The 15,644-nt window shown below is 55.3% G+C and overlaps 1 protein-coding gene across 4 annotated transcripts in view; it reads right to left on the reverse strand.

The window, feature by feature from the left end:
* SZT2 (SZT2 subunit of KICSTOR complex) overlaps positions 1–15,644 on the reverse strand; it is a 49,387-nt gene that overhangs the window by 18,849 nt on the left and 14,894 nt on the right. For 3 of the 4 annotated variants that reach the window (XM_074376646.1, XM_074376644.1, XM_074376647.1), the window contains exons 7-39: positions 15,175–15,281; positions 11,684–11,894; positions 11,288–11,458; positions 10,802–11,036; positions 10,489–10,618; positions 9,580–9,722; positions 9,177–9,329; positions 8,920–9,034; positions 8,492–8,709; positions 8,177–8,392; positions 7,715–7,793; positions 7,374–7,468; positions 6,935–7,103; positions 6,622–6,736; positions 6,401–6,514; positions 6,031–6,201; positions 5,775–5,869; positions 5,408–5,531; positions 5,139–5,303; positions 4,844–5,048; positions 4,456–4,571; positions 4,088–4,334; positions 3,047–3,188; positions 2,793–2,885; positions 2,575–2,653; positions 2,178–2,471; positions 1,873–2,014; positions 1,601–1,696; positions 1,450–1,513; positions 1,031–1,216; positions 518–685; positions 342–429; positions 139–210 (exon numbers count right to left, since the gene is read on the reverse strand). In XM_074376646.1, the coding sequence (XP_074232747.1) occupies positions 139–210; positions 342–429; positions 518–685; positions 1,031–1,216; positions 1,450–1,513; positions 1,601–1,696; positions 1,873–2,014; positions 2,178–2,471; positions 2,575–2,653; positions 2,793–2,885; positions 3,047–3,188; positions 4,088–4,334; positions 4,456–4,571; positions 4,844–5,048; positions 5,139–5,303; positions 5,408–5,531; positions 5,775–5,869; positions 6,031–6,201; positions 6,401–6,514; positions 6,622–6,736; positions 6,935–7,103; positions 7,374–7,468; positions 7,715–7,793; positions 8,177–8,392; positions 8,492–8,709; positions 8,920–9,034; positions 9,177–9,329; positions 9,580–9,722; positions 10,489–10,618; positions 10,802–11,036; positions 11,288–11,458; positions 11,684–11,894; positions 15,175–15,281 (4,818 nt within the window). The remainder of the gene's footprint in view (positions 1–138; positions 211–341; positions 430–517; positions 686–1,030; positions 1,217–1,449; positions 1,514–1,600; positions 1,697–1,872; positions 2,015–2,177; positions 2,472–2,574; positions 2,654–2,792; positions 2,886–3,046; positions 3,189–4,087; positions 4,335–4,455; positions 4,572–4,843; positions 5,049–5,138; positions 5,304–5,407; positions 5,532–5,774; positions 5,870–6,030; positions 6,202–6,400; positions 6,515–6,621; positions 6,737–6,934; positions 7,104–7,373; positions 7,469–7,714; positions 7,794–8,176; positions 8,393–8,491; positions 8,710–8,919; positions 9,035–9,176; positions 9,330–9,579; positions 9,723–10,488; positions 10,619–10,801; positions 11,037–11,287; positions 11,459–11,683; positions 11,895–15,174; positions 15,282–15,644) is intronic. The other variant, XM_074376645.1, reaches the window with a different exon arrangement.

A 15,644-nucleotide genomic window follows, 5' to 3' on the forward strand; every position in this document is an offset into this window, starting at 1 on the left:
CTGAGCCTCCAAATGCACCAGCTCGATGGGCCCCTCCAGGTTAGTTAGTCCCTTTGGATGGCCCTGCTCAGACCTTGGGCTGTGCAGCCCTGAGTCCACTTCCCATCAGCTTAGTCCTCCACCCCCACCCCAGCTTACCGAGGTGGTCTGAGTCCACACTGCCCTGACTGGATATAAGGCTGAGTCCCTGGCTCGGCCCAGGCTGACTCCCTGGGAAGAGAAGGGAAAAGCCTGGAGCCTCTTTCAATCCTGCATGGGACACCCTCTGAAAAGGGAAGGAGGGCCAGGGATGCACAAGTCCCCAGTCTTGGCCCCTAAACTCTGCCACCAAGTCCTCTTACCTCCTTGGGGAAGGCTGGGCAGACTGATGAGCAGGGGGCCCTCAGCATCCTCTGGGGAGCCAGGAGCTTGGGGGCTGGCAGTCAGGGCCTGTGGGGCAGGAGGTCAGGATGAAGCACAGGCCCCACACATCCACCACCACCCCCTCCGTTCCCAGGTCAGCCCAGGAAAGACTCACCTCCCCTTCGACGCCTTCAGCCCTTTCCTCGTGACTGTGCCAAGCCCAGGCCGCTGAAGGGGGCTCCCCATGAGACCCACCTGGCTGTTGGCCAGCTGCCACGAAGAAGAAGCTGCTGTCAGGGTCCTCAAGAAGAACATGACCAGGGAGGTGGAGGCGGCGGAACTCCTAAGGAGCAGGAACCAAGGGCACAATTTAGGTAGGGGTGACCCTCCCTGTTCACGACACCCCACACTTTCTTACCAGACCCTCACAGCCATGTGGTGAAGCAGACACTAGCATCCCCCATGGTGAGATATGAAAAGGTTCAGTGACCTGCCTAAGGTTCAACAGGCCCAGTAGCAAGGCTGAGCTAGGCCTCTTCCCACTGAGCTGGGCTGCCAGGCATGGGTTAAGGGACAGACAATAGGGTTAAGTGATGGACTCAAACAAGAGAGGGCCTTCCAGCTCTGTGCAGAGTCCAGGGAAGGACAGGCCCCCAGGCGACCAGGGAGTGTTCTAAGGGCAGCATACCTCCTTGAATTGTGTGAGGGAACGCTCTGGCCCAAACACGAAACTCAGTGGCAGAGTTTGGCGAAAGCAGGTGGAGCGTCCAGGAGAGCTATGGATGTGGGCAGCTGCACGGTGCAAGGCAGGGCTCTGGGGGATGCCCCCTCTTCGGAGGGCCCCCACCATCTCATCCTCCAGCAGCCAGCGGATCTACAGTCAGAGAGCAATCCAATCCAGGAAGTGGCAAAGGGCACCCTCCTTGCTGACCGGGGCATCACCTCACTCCTAGACTAGAAGATACTGGAAGATACTCTGCCTCACAGACTGAGAGGCCTCATCGGGATCACAGAACAATGAGGGTACCTTACCTCACCATCTGATGGAAAGGGTATGTTACAGTGTTGAGGGGCTGTCACTTAGGTTGGGGGAGGAAAGGCCCTCACCTCACTCATGGTGGTCTCAATAGCCAGTCTGTGGGGTATGGCCAAATTGGATAGTCCTGGGTGCCTAATTGGAAGAAAGGATTAGATGCTGGTTTCCAGGAAGTGAAACCAACAAGGAGCAAGGAACTCTAAGAGGGGGATAAGGAAGTACCTGTCTTCTCCTGGAGGTGGCAGTGGCGGCCCCAGGCCATCATCCGATGGTTGCCCTGGGGATCGTGGGAATGATGCACTGCTCTCAGATGTTGACCTAAACAGGGTGGGTGCAAAGGTCAAAGGTCAGCAGCTATTGGCCTCCGGGGGCCTCTTCCGCACTCCTTTTTTGGAATCCTTAAGGTGCCCTTAGTCCCCTGGTACCCCTAGATTTCTTAATGGCCCCCCATCCCACCAAGGCCCCAGATCCCCCCACCAAACTTGCTGCCACACCGGTGGTGCTGAGGGTCTGAGGTCGGGGGCAGCTCCACCTCCAGGGGCAAGGTCAGCACGAAGACGTCCAGAGTGACACTGAGGTCCCTCAGGGGAACTCGGCCTCCGATGGGAGGGCCCTCCAGACTAGAAAGCACTTGGCCTGGAAGATGGAGAAAGTTAGGGGTTGCTGGGAGCCGTGGGACAAGCACAGATTACAAGTCTCCAGTGTTAAGAGTGACACCCGCAGGCTCTCCCCTACCCCTAGACAGGCAGGCAGGCTGTCCCAGGACCTGTGGCCCTCCCCCAGGCACCTCCAAACTCACCTAGGCAGGTGGGCAGGCTGCAAACGGGTACTGAGCTGTGCTGCCCACGCAGCCGCACGGAGCACGTGAGGTGCAAGAACAGTGGTGGCAGGTCATGCACAAGGTTCTCAGGCCCCGTGGGTGAGTCGCCCCCCAGGATACTGAAGGAGTCTTCATCAGGGTTCACAGTGTCTGCATCTGACAGCGAGGTAGAGTCCAGCCCAGCAGGCCCGAGGTCTGGTTCACGGCTCTCGCGGTATTCCACCTCCAGCTCTGGGTCACTCTCGGTGACCACACAGCAGGCAGATGTGTCTCCTAGAGATATATGTTACGTGGTCAATGGGACAGGTTGGCAGTGGAGGCCCCGGAATCCTGGCTTGAAGCAGCCTTCCCCACCCCTACCCGCTTGTCTACATACCTTCTTCTCCCATAAGCTCAGCCTCTGAAAACTCCAGGTCACTGACTTTTCTGTCTATTGTGTCCCGGGGGCCCTCATCCTGAGCAAAACAGATAGACTGACCCAAGGCAGGGCCCCAGGGAACTGAGAGTTAAGAGGATCTGGGGCGGGTGGGCCAAGCAGGATCTCTGGTGCTACAGGTTGAGGGTAGGAGGGAGGTAAAGGAGAAAGCCATTCACCTCGCGTCTGCTGGATGGAGGGCAGTAGAAGAAGTAGTGGGGATTGGAGGGCACTGTGCGGAAGTGGAGACCACTGATCTCCAGGAACTTCTCCTGTTTGGCGGTTAGAAGGAAGCGATGATGTCAGCCACCCCTCAGCGGAACACTGCCACCTACCCTAGGACAGACACCTATATGCCCTTAACCCAGGAGGGACCACTGTCCCCCTGTACAGACGGGACTCCACCCTTCTTCATCCTCACCAATCTTCCCACCTGGATGAGGCTATGAAGGGCATCGTGTGCCTCTCCTCTGAGCTGGCAGACATCTGTCAGCGAGATCTCCAGGCCAGGGTCTGGATGGCCAGGGACACGCATGCTCTGAAACTCAGGTTCACTCAGGTCCTCCGTCTCTATGCTGTGTGGTCAAGGTAGGGTGGGGAGGATGGTGAAGTGTTAGGAACCACCAAGTCCTAGAGGAGCCCACTTCCCAACTGGGAGCAGCATATGCCTGCCTGTCTTTGCCTCTAGGAAGGGTGCCTAGTACATGACATGGGCGAGAAGAGGCCAGGAGAACCAACCCACCCGTTTCGGCTCTAACTTCCACATTTCTTAGCTGTTGGACATTTCTGTGAAACAGAGGAATGGGTAAGGATGACTCCCAGTTTTCTAACTTGGATCACTGGGTGGAGGGAGAGATCGTTCACCATGGATGGAGAACACAGGTGGAGAAGCAAGATTAGTGGGAAGAAAATGCACTCATTTGGGGGGCATGAGAGGTAGGGGATCTAGACCTCCAGAGAGGGACCAGGGCTGGACTTCTGATCAGGGCATCATCAGTGTACTTGTCCCTCTGCTCCTTCTGTTTCCCCAGTGCTGATTCATTGCAGACACCAGACACCTAGCTGTCTGTCTGCCTGCCTTTCTTCCTCCCTTCAGTAGGGTCCTTTTGGGTCCCTAAGGTGAGGTAGGGACTGAGCAGTGGGCAAAATACTGTTTTTGCCTCCGTGAAACTCACAGATAAGTTTGGGGGCTTATTCCTATTGTATGAATTGTCCTCAGAAACAGCTCTACTTTCACTGATGGCAACTGGTAACTCCCCACCCCTAATCTAGCTCGACACTCCACACCAGAACAGGAGAGCCAGGGAGAGGGAGAAAGAAGCCTGGGCAGTAGGTGGGAAGACAGCGACCAAGCATGACCGCCCCCCTGGGGCCAGGTACTACCATGCACAGCCACTCCCTCGGGTCACAAGGCCCCTGCTTACAGGGACTTTGTCTGTGTGCCCCATATACGTCATTCAAGGGCCATCCCAACCTGGACTCAGAAGCCAAGACAGCTCGTTCCCGAGGCTCAGGGCCCTCCTCGATGCTGCTGCTGAAGAGCCCAGGGCTGAGAGGACCAGGGCTTGGGGGTGCATGAGGCAAACCCCGAGTGTGGCCACACAGTGCGAGCAGAAAAGGGGTGATGTCTACTTCCTGTAGTAGCTCCTCACAGGCATCTACTGCTATCAGCAAGTCCTGGGAAGTCACACTCTGTGCTTGCTGCAAGCTCCGGAACAGCCCTGGGGGAAGCCGGAGGGCCCACAGGGGGTCAAGCTCTGGGAGGGACTCTCCAGGTCCCATCTCTGTCATCCCACAAAGCCGCACTCCTCCCTGACGCTCCCTCACCCGGCCTCCGCTCACCACGGACGTAGCACCGCTGTGCATGCTCCTGCAGCAAGGCACAGTGGTTGGCCGCCTCCTTGTGCCTGGGCTCCATCCAGGCTGAGGACTGGGAGGGCTGGTCGAGGAACTGAGTCCTAGGAATGGGAGGAAAGAGAGAGCTCGGCCGACTCCCCTGAGTAACACCTCAAACCCACCATTCCCCTACCTGCCAGTGGAGCATCCCAAGCTCCCTACCAACGGTATTCACAGCCCCGCAAGCTCAGCTGATGTGCTGAAGGAAGTCCAGCAAGGAGCTGGCAGAACACAACTAAGAAGGGGAGCTCCTGCCATTGACCTGAGCGGGTACCTGAGCCACAGGTGGGGGCCATGGTTGGGATGGGACCTAGGTCAGCACTGAGGTGCTCACCGGAAGACGAGGTCTCGGGGTGCCTGTGGGGGCTGTATGCCAACCATCTGCTCCCGCAGCGCTTCCAGGGCACAGCTATAGATGTAGACAGGACACCGGGGCCGGGGCCCATCTGCACTCTCTGTCTGTGAAGTCTGACGCCCAGTATAAGCCTGGAAGTCCCGACGGAAGGGTGGGCTCAGCTCTCCCAGGTTCAGGGCACTGTCTGTGGGTAAGAGGTGGGATGTGGCTTTAAGGCCTCTGTCTGTTCCCATTCCCGCTCCTGCTTAGCTGACTTAAGAGTCAGCAGCCTTACCACTGGCTGGGGTGACACTGAGGATGGGGACCTGGGACTTTGTAGCTCTGACCCCAGTTCCTCCCAGATCTTTCAGGTTGGGGGCCCCAGTCCAATCCCCCAACTTGGGCTTCGTCTCTTCTTGAGAGGGTCCCTCCAGGCCATAGGCGGCCAGATGCTGGACATCTAAAGAGGAAAAGAGAGACAAATCAGAGCCACCTGGTGGGCCGGTGAGGGAGCTCAGGGGTTTGTACCTGAAGAGGTCAGTGAGAAAGGTCAGTGTCTGGTACCTGAGAAGGTCGCTGGGAGGAAAGTCAGAAACACATGCTGGGGGGTCACAAGCCTTGCATAGCAGCGCCACTGAGGTGGCTGGGCAGAGCTGACAGGCTTGAGAGTTTCAGGAGGGCCTAGACTCTGTAAGACAGAAACAAAATTAGAGCCATCTATAAAGGATCATCCAATGCCTGCTCCCTTCCTCTACCTGAGAGTCTATCCTTAGGGACAGCGTGTAAGATTGGGGACCAAGGTGAATGACGGTATCCTGTCAGTGGCAGGAGGCACTCAGTACCCCCGGTGATGGACGGCTGGGGTATGAATATGTGTTAACAGTGGGAAGTCACTACGGAAAAGGCCTCAAGGAGATGCCTCAGTGCTGACCAGGGTAGGAAGAGCTGAGTCTCCGGTGGCCTGAGCGCTGCTGCCTGCTTGATCCTGCAGGATCCCGTGGTCCACCACTGGTGGTCCCTCTGGACCTACAATGTGGGTAGAGACGGGTGGGAGAGAGCAGGGCCAGCAAGAGAGGCAGGGCTCCAAGGTCAAGACAGGAGAGGCCAAAACCCAGACAGAAACCCCCTGTAGGGTGGGGGGAAGCGGCTGGGCCAGAGTGTGGTAGGAGAAAGAGGTGGGGGTTCACCTGGACTGTGGCAGGTCCGCCGCAGCACCTCACGCAGGAAGGCCGCCTGGTCAGCGGCCGGCAGCGGGATCTCCCGGTCACTCAGCTCCTGCCCCAGGCAGCTATGCAGCAGGCACAGCACCATGTCGTTGGCGGGACAGGGCCCCTCGGAGAGAGGGCCGCCCTCTGGCTCTGCCCGACATACACTCTGCTCAGCACCAAGAGCCTCCTGCTGCCCGGCATCCCCAACTCAGCCCTGACCAGCCCGGCTCCTCCTGCAGCCTCCAAGCCTCCTCCTGCCCCATCCCTCTTTGGCTCATGCATAGGCTCATCTGCTCTCTGTGCTCTAACACTTCTCGGCTGGCTGGCCCCAGATGCAAAGTTCACCCACCTCTGGAAAGCAGAAGGAAGAACATCTGGAGCTGCTGGCACTGAGGCAACAGTCCCATTAGGTCAAAATGGAAAGGGATCTCATGGACACAGGTGTCTCCTCCTTGGTTCGATCCTGGGAGGGAGGGAAGGCAGGCAGGCTGCAGTGAGGCCCAGGTTCCCTGTCAGTGGCTGCCTTCTCCCTGCCTGCTCCTCCTCCCCAGGGGCCCTTTCCCTACTGACCATCAGGGACCCTTGGCTCCAGGGGCAGGGGACTCCATTCCTTGCTCTGGCACAGCTGTATCAGGTACTCAAAGCTCAGCATGGAGCCTATGCAGGCCGCGTCCCGAGGGTGGAGCTGGGGAAGGAACAGCAGAGGGCAGGGGTCAGCCCCTCTGGGCCAGAGGAGCCCAGCTGCCAGCCCTCAAGGATGCCCACGCAGTCACGGACATTCAGAACACAGACCCAGAGGGACCAGGAGGCCCCCAGGCTGTGCTGCTCAGAAGGGGATGGCACCCAACCTGGTAAGCAGTGGGGTATGTCTGAGGCCACTCACAGCTCGAGGGATCTCAGAGTATGTCAAGTCCTGGAGGTGCTTCCAGCTCTCAGGGCCAGGTCCCACTCGTCCATACTGCGGCTCTACCCACACCTCAGTGACCAGGTTGAGTTCTGAGTCTCCCTCCAGGGCCTCCACCTCCACATCATTGTCATCATCTGTTGAGAAGCTAAAGGAGGAAGGGCTCTGAGCCTGGGAGAAAAAGGAGCCCAATCTACCACTGCCTGGCCAGGAGTCAGTCCACAAAGGGTGGGCAGGCAAGGGCACACAGGACAGTCACAATTCACACGTGGCCTTTGCAGACCCTTGTCTGCCCAGTGAAACATCTAAAGACAACACCTCCTGCCCTGACTCTCAGGGTCAGGAGATGGCCCTTCAGGGGACAGAAGGGTGAAGGGGGACGTGGAGAAAGGCAGCTCAGACAGGGGCTGGGTCTCACCTGTCCTTGGTGGAGGTAGAGTGCGGGGGGAAGAGGATGTACTGGACGACGCACGTGGGCCTCTCTTCGGCTGTAGCCTGCCCCGGGGGCTCGTTCTGGGATAGAAGGGGAGAGCTTGGGCAAACCCCAGCCCAGGCCGAGATCTGGCCTGGTCCACCTCTGGCCCTCACAACTTAGTCCCCTGGCCACACTGTCCTGGGACTGGCCTCAGGCCTTGGGTCCTCTGACCACCAAGTCCCTAAGAGGCAGCATTTCCAGTGGTCCCAACCCAGCTAAGAGGCGAGCGTCCTTGGGATGATGGCAGACCTTGGTGGGAAGGTGTCATGAGGGAGGGCACATACCTGAATTGGAAGCTCTAGGACCATGTTGATGATTCCTTCCCCACTGCAGGCAAAGTGGAACCCTTCAGAGAGGCGGACTCTGAAGTCCCATTGAAGCGGGGGTGGGGACAGGATGAGATGGGGAGAGACACTTAGAGTACAATCTTCTGCCCTCCACGCCACTTGCATACCCACCTCTCAGCAGCCATCCAGGCAGACTTGTCTGCTGGTGACCCTGTTCAGACTACTGGTCCCTCAGGGAAAGCAGGTCCAAAATAAACCAAGGAGGGGGAGAGGTCGTGGGGGAGAGCAGTAGCACGCACTCCTTTGTGCTGGATACTCTGCATAATGGCAGCAGCCAAGAGACTGGGGCTGAGAGTGGGGCAGTGTTTGTCTTAGGCTTTCTGCCAGCGTCCAAACCCAGCATCTACACTAGCTCCCTCCTTGTCCCAAACTGCCCGGCCAGCTCTATGACTGACGTACTCAGTGAGGATGGAGAGGAGCTGGGCGATGGCGCTGAGCGGCAGCGCGGGGGCCAGTCCTGATGGGACACTCCAGAGCCAGCGCTGATGGTAGAGGTAGCGGGACAGCGACGCTAGGCTAGAAGAGGCTGAGCGGCCTGACACCAAGGGCAGTGGCCCTGGTGGCTCCAGTGTCAGCAAGAAGGGTGCCCGGTAGTCCAGGGGTAGCTTCTCATACCTGGGCCATGGGGGCAATTCCTGGTTAATCTCTACTCATACCTGGCTCAGCCACAACCCTCCACATGCTCCGGGCCCCATCCCAACCCTTCCCACCAACCTGATGAGTAGCTTGTCCAGCGGCTTATGCAGGACCACAAGGCAGGGCCGGTCAGACAGAGCCTGCTGTGGCCCCAGAGTGGGGGGCGACTTGGAGGGAGAGTTGCCCCCACTGGAGCCCCCCAGCCCTTTTCGTTTCACCTTGGGTGTCGGTTCCTTGCTTTGCACCCGGTGAGGGAAACGTAGCCGCAGGATTTCTTCCTGCAAGCCTGACACAATCTGAGGGAAAAATGTGATCAGATCCTCCCACTCCTGTCTCCTACAAGTGGGGAGAAGGGGCCCAGGGACAAGGTGAGAGAGCCCTCCACCGCCAGCCTTACTTGGTCTGGGGGCTTCTCTCCCTGCCAGCCCTGGCTCTGTGGGGTCTGGGGAGAAGGAGCAGGTCGATGCTCCAGGGCTCCTCTGGGAGTGAGTCAGGGTCCAGCTCACCTTGTGCCGGGCCTGTGCTGGTGTGCCGATGGGAAAACCCAGGCGGAGTACCATGCATGGGGCCTTGGAAATGATGCGGACCATGTAGAAGGAGGAGGGGGGCTGGTCTGGGGCACTGGGGAGAAATGGGAGTCAGTGAGCAGCACTCGGCTGGGAGAAAATGGGCTTAGGAGGAAGGAAGGAGAAAGTTTGGGGTTAGAGGAAGAGACACGGGATAAGGGGGACGGGGAAGAGTGAGGGGACATCACTTTGCCCACCTGGAGAGCAGCTTCACATAGGAATAGCCCTCGACCAGCACGAAGCTGCTCCAGTCACGAAGCAGAGAGGTCAGCGAGGAGTGCGAGATCCTGCACTGGACTGTGCTGTAGCGCCCATTGCTGCCTGGGGTGTGCAGGTGCTTGGGGATTGGTCTGGGAAGAGGGTGTGGAGTGAGGTCAGACCTCCCAGCCCCAGTCTTGGGGGAAAAGAACAGATTGCTCCCTCTCTCTTTTAGGCCCTGTCTGAGGATATGGGGGCTGATGAGCAGGAAGGCTAGGAAAGAGTTGGAGCTTTTCTTGGCCAAAGTCAGTAAGAGCTCATCTACCACCTTCCTTCCCCATCACTTCCTTTCTCCTCACCCCTGCTCCTCCATCCTAACTATGGCCCTAGGAGGATACCCACGTGTCATGTTCCAGGATTAGCACTAGGCGATGCATGTGCAGCCAACGCTGCCATGAGTTAGCATCCATAGACAGCACTGGCTTCCAGTAGGCAGCAAACTGGGCATGGGAGGAGTCGGAACCACTGTGCTGAAGGGAGAGCACCTGAGGACAGGAAGGACGGCCTTACTGGAGTATTCGTGAATAATCTCCAAACAGCAAATGGACCCATGGGGCTCAGGCAGTCAGAGGTGGTGGTGGTGTAAGGCTAAAGGAACCGCTAGCCCAGCCTGGGACGGTGACAAAAACTGCCTCCAATACAAAGGCTAGATTAGGATGAATGAGCCCAGGAATAGGTGGTGTAGCCATTTAAAAGCTGAATCCAGGCAAAGGACACAACTTGCCAAGCTTCCATCACTGACTTTGGAGGAAAGTCGCAGAGTGATGGCAGGACCTCAGGATGGAGCCGCTGAACGCCAGCATAAGCCCCCTGCCTGGCAGTGCAAGGCTGAAAGCTGGGGCGGAGTGTGGAGAAAGCACAGGACAAAGGAACACATGGTCAAGAAGTGCACAGTTCACATGGTTGGCAGTGGTGGGAAACGGCCGAAGGTGCCGGGAAGCCAGAGTATACCATGCTGGACGGCAAGGGGGCTTGCAGTCAGCTGGAAGACCACCATCTAGACATTCTGCAAGTTTTTACCTCTGACCCCCGTGGTCTGCTGAAGACAGCCTCTCTCTATAGAGCCTTCCCCTCCCCCGGGGGCATGGAAGGATGGGGGAGAATTGCTCTCAAGGCTAAAGCTCAGGATTCTGGTTTGGGAGCCTCAGATTTGAGAGGGGAGAAAACGAGCATGGTTCTGGGCTCAGATGTGGTGCCAACTCGAGTCTGGGTGGGCACAAAAGGGGAAGAAAGAGTGTCAGAGCCACTCACCGGGGTGGTGGAGCCGGGCGGGATGTAGAAGAGGGGCACTCCACTCTTGGTGCTGTCGGGAAGTGTGAAATGTTCCGGGACTGAAGAGAAGGACTGAAGGTGGGCCAGCATCTGGTCCGTCTGGTTAATGCTGCAGACCAAGGGCCAACCCTGAGCCACATCTGACTCTGGTGGATGCAGAGGAGGGGAGCCACAGGGACACACGGGACCCGGGACACAAGCCTGGTGACTTTTTCCAGTTCCCAGTTTTACACATCTGTCCCTTCACACGACAAATGGGGCATCCCTCACTGAGCCCGGAGACCTCGCTCACCTCTGCAGCGTGTTCCAGAACCGTCGGATAACGTGGGTCCGATACAGCGAGCGAATGGGCTGCCTTAGCGCACAGGACACATCATGCAGGATGTCATAGCCACCTTCCATTGTCACTTCTACCCGGGTGCCCCGAGGGCCCTCAGGCTCCAGGGGCCAGGGCGCCACAGCCACGTACTCGATACGCATGTTGTGTTTCCACAGCAGCACCAGTTTCACCTCCAGCTGGGACCCTCCTTCAGGGGAAGCAGGAGGGCTGGTTAGGGGATGAGGCCTGGGACTCCAGGCCTGGGACTGAGACCCTCACCCACCTCACGGAACTCAAGCCTGGCCAAAGGTTACAAGTATGGTCCACAGAGTTCAGGCCCAGAGCCTGCCCACTGACACAAGCAGAATTTGTCCCTGTGACACCCTTTCATGCGTGGTACATGTGTGTCTTCCACTCCGTTCAGATTTGTGGGATACAGCAGGGCCCAGTGACCCTCACCTTTGGCCAGCGTGACCTCTCGGACACTGTAACCCTCTCGAAGCCGCACAGACACGGTGCTGACCAAGTCAGCTGGCACCTCCTTCTCAGTGTGCTTCTTTCGGCGCAGGGCCAAGGCAGGGTTGCTGCTTGCAGAGACCAGGTGCTCATTAAACAGGCGGTGCTGAGAGCCTAGAAGACCAGGGAGGATGGGGAAGGGAAATGTGGTTCTCTGTTACCTGACAGAGGTTCAGTAGGAGGGTCTACACTAAATCACGAGGAAAGAACAGTGCCAAAGCCGTCAGCCCGTTGTACTTCCAATCCCTGAGGGGCCCAAACCCTAGATTGACTCCAGCATCATCTCTGGGTCCACACTACACTCTCCTGTTCCCACACCAGCCCCGGTCTGCCCCTCACCACAGTAATATTCAGGGTTCAGGGCTTCCCCACTGCGCAGGAAGGAGTAGAGGAGAAAGGCCCGGTGGTAGACAGTCAGACCCAGGTTGCCTGGCTCAGGCTCAGGACAAGTGGACAGGTAGGAGCCAAATGTTGCCATTGCGATGAACTTCATCAATTCCACATTGGGCACATGGCCAAAGCTGCAGTCGTAAGAGTAGACTCCTCCCACCTGAAAAAGGTGAGCAATGAGAGACCTAGTTCCAAAAGAGAAACCGGAGAAGGAAGTACAAGAGACTGGGCTGGGTGGCTGTTCCCATGCCCGGCCCACACAGTGGGAATTGGGCCAGTGCTCTCTCAAGGCAGACCACTGCTGTGCATTTTTCCTTCTCTGAGCCCTTCTGTCTGAAGCCCATGCCATCTGGTCACATCCTTCTTTCTGCACATCAAATACCAGCCTGCCCTCATTCACTGAAGATTTTGGCCACTGATTCACTGAATTCTTTTCATCATCTTGAGACTGCAGTGTTAACAAAGTGCTTCTCATACTTTAGGGTACAGACAAAACACCTGGGGATTAAAATGCAGCAGGTCTGGGGTGGGATCTGAGACTCTTCATTTCTAACAAGCTCCCTGGTGATGCCAGCACTGCAAGTCTGTGAACCAAATTTTGAGCATCAAGCCTATAGATCAGAGATTGGCAAACTACATAGAACCTGTGGGCCAAATCTAGCCTATTACCTATTTTTGTAAATAAAGTTTTATTGGAACACAGCCACACCCATTCATTCTCATGTTCTCTGTGCTTGTTTTCATGCTACAAGAGCAGAGCTGAGTGGTTCTGACAACCATATGGACCACAGAGCTTAAAAATATTTACTAGTTGGCCCTTTACAGAAAATGTTTCAGATGTATTCTCAATGGTTCATGCAATTCCCTAGCTCTCAGCTCCTTAACCCTCATCTCCAGGAACCCTCTCAATTCCACTTATCTGCCCGCTGGCTACACATTTGCCCTTGGCTTCACCTGGAACTAACTTCCGCTTTGCAATTTCAATTGCCACATACCACTGATTACAAAAAACTTTGTCCTTTTTTTTTTCTCTAGGTTTCTTTCATCCTGCTCTTCCTACTGCTGTTCTTTGACCTCATTAAGACTCCCAAGCCTTGAACCTCTGCTCCTTTCAAATCTATCCAAGTCCTCCTGGCCCTCCTTTCTCAACCTAGCCTGAATCCCATGTTCAAGCAACTTCGCATGCCTCATCCTCAACTCCCTGGCCCTCTTGACTTTATTCGGCTTCCACCTGAAAACCCCAACTAGGATCACAAGCTCTATACTCAGATCTCAAATGAGATCCCAAGGGATCTCAAATACAAAAAAACTTCAAAGTTGTGTAGGTCGGCACCACATCAAAATATCACGCCCATGGAGGGGGAGGGTATAGCTCAGTGGTAGAGCGCATGCTTAGTGTGCTCGAGGGCCTGGGTTCAACACCAAGTACCTCCCTTAGAATAAATAAATAATTACCTTCACCATAAGCAAAACAAAACAAAACAACAACAAAAACCACCACACCCAATCCCACTAGGCCTTCAGGGCTGTCCTCAGTGCTGCTCCTCCTTTCTGACTCTGGCTCCCGCCCTTATAGTACACACCTTCACCTTCTACTTCACCAAGAAATCAGAAGCCTTTGGGGGAATTTATCTACATTTTACTTCTTAGTCTCAAAGAAGAAGTGACCCTTTCCTGCTCCAAAAGAATCCCTCAGTCTGTTTCCTGAACTGATGCCCTCCTGTCAGTTTAGGGACTCCATCCAGCTTCCTCTCCTTTCCCTTATTTTCCAACTCTGCTTCACCAAGGCTCCTTAGAAGCATCTTGAAGTCTCTAGCCTAAAAAATAAAACACAACAGAACAAAACACCCCTCTCCTTCCACCCCGTGTTTCCCTCTGGCTGCCGCGCTCTCTGGCTCCCCGCTTGATCTGAACAACCAAATTCCATCTGTCAATACTCGTCTCCACTTTCTTCTCCTCTATCCACTCTCAATCCACCACCATTGCCCTCGCCACCTCTCCACTGAAACGGCCTGGAAAAGATCCCCGTGACCTCCGAATCATCAAATCCAAAGGGCACTTTTCATTCCTCATTTTACATGATCTCTGTGCTGCATCTCACCCTGTAAAGTACCCCTTTCTTCCTCAAACTCTAACTTCTTTAACACTGGAATCTCCTGGTTCTTGTCTGATCATTTCCCTTCATTCTTTGCTGGGCCCTCTTCCTATAAAAGACCTTTAAACACTGGTGACCCCCAAGTTCTTTGGGGACCCTCTTCTCTTCTCAATTACCATCTGTAGGCTGCCAAATCCTAATTCTCTATCTCTCAATAGTGCTGTCTCCTGAGTATCAGATCTGCACATCCAACTGCTAACTGCAGTCATTTATTGCATAATTATGCACCATGCTAAGCACTTTCAATGTATCATCTCATCCAGTGAGGTAGGTATATTATAATCTCCATTTACAAATGAATCCAACCAAGCAGTGAAGTGGCGTGCCCAACGTCACACACCTAGTAAGTGGAGCCAGGATTCTGGCCAGGCATGCCCAACTCCGAAGGTGACGTTTAAACTGCTATCCTGCTGACCCAAGGCACAATGTACACACACACGTACACACACACACCTGGATTCACTGTCCTGTCCTCACGCCACCCCAATTGCTTCTCTCCATTTGCTTCACCAGCTGAAGTCAGAAATGTGGAGACATCCTTAGCCCCTCCTTCTCACCACCCCTCACATTTTGCTAATCATAAGTCATGTTGACTCTACCTCTTCATTTTTTCAGTCCTACCCCTTTCTCTCTTACCCCGAATTCCCCTATTTAAGCCCTGATCCTGTCTCACCTGACACTGCAGTTTAACTGCCTCCCTGACTCCACTCCTGCCCTTTCCCCAGGAATGAGTGACCTTTGTAAAACATAAACCCAACTAGTGATTTTCCTTCTATTTCTCTGTATTGACCATAGAATTTTGCTGGAACTCCTAACATAGCAGAACTGGCTCTCCAAGCTCTGGCCTCTGCCTACTCTCCAGCCTTGTCTCCCATGGCTCTTTGCCTCCTATAGTCCATCAATCCAAAGTGGCCACAGGTCTCTGAAAACACCTACTTCTTCCTTTGCTTGAACTAGTTGACATGAGTTTTCTGACCCCTGCAACCAAAACAGTAATGACTAATAACGGGGGAGGTAGAACAGGAACTGACTGCCACATTGCAAATTCTGCATTCTTCTTACTATAACACGCTGCCTCTCACATCCTAAGGAAAGAGGACAAAGACCAGAGTTCTCTCCCACCACCGCACCTACCCTGTTCTAGACATGAAGCCCCCACTCCAGCCCCTCCAGGATGATGTTATTGGCTTTACCTGGGACATCAATGCCTGCAAGAAAGTGACCAGCCATATCCCACCTTGTGAGCTATCACACCTCCCTCTCCTCCTTCCCAGAAAGTACTCACCTGCACAAAGGAACAAGCCACAGTGCCACTGCGAAGCTGGTTCAGCAACGTCTCACAGACAGCAACATCAGGGACACTGGTCACCCCATCTGTGATCACAATGATACCTGGAGCAGGAAACACCAGACTCAGACGTGGGGACACTGACCAGATGAAAGTTACAAGGAGGCATCCAACTGACGGGGCCCTGAAGTCCTTAGTGTCCACCAAATAATGTGTCTCATAATCTTCCAACAATTCCTTCTTTCCTTCCCTCCTGCTCCTTCCTCTTGAGGGCTGGATCCCAAACTCCTCCAGAGTGATGTCCTTAGAGCTCTATTCCTTTCCACTAGGGTCCCTAATGATTGTCAGAGCTGGGGTACTTGAGGTATACACTAATAAACATTTACCACTTACAAACAGGGAAACAGATCCTCTTCCCTGGGACCAGATGATCCCCTGGAACCTCTATCTTTGCTGACAATGCCCCC

This window comes from Camelus bactrianus, chromosome 13 (assembly GCF_048773025.1).
Source record: "Camelus bactrianus isolate YW-2024 breed Bactrian camel chromosome 13, ASM4877302v1, whole genome shotgun sequence".
In the NCBI taxonomy this organism is placed as follows: domain Eukaryota; kingdom Metazoa; phylum Chordata; class Mammalia; order Artiodactyla; family Camelidae; genus Camelus; species Camelus bactrianus.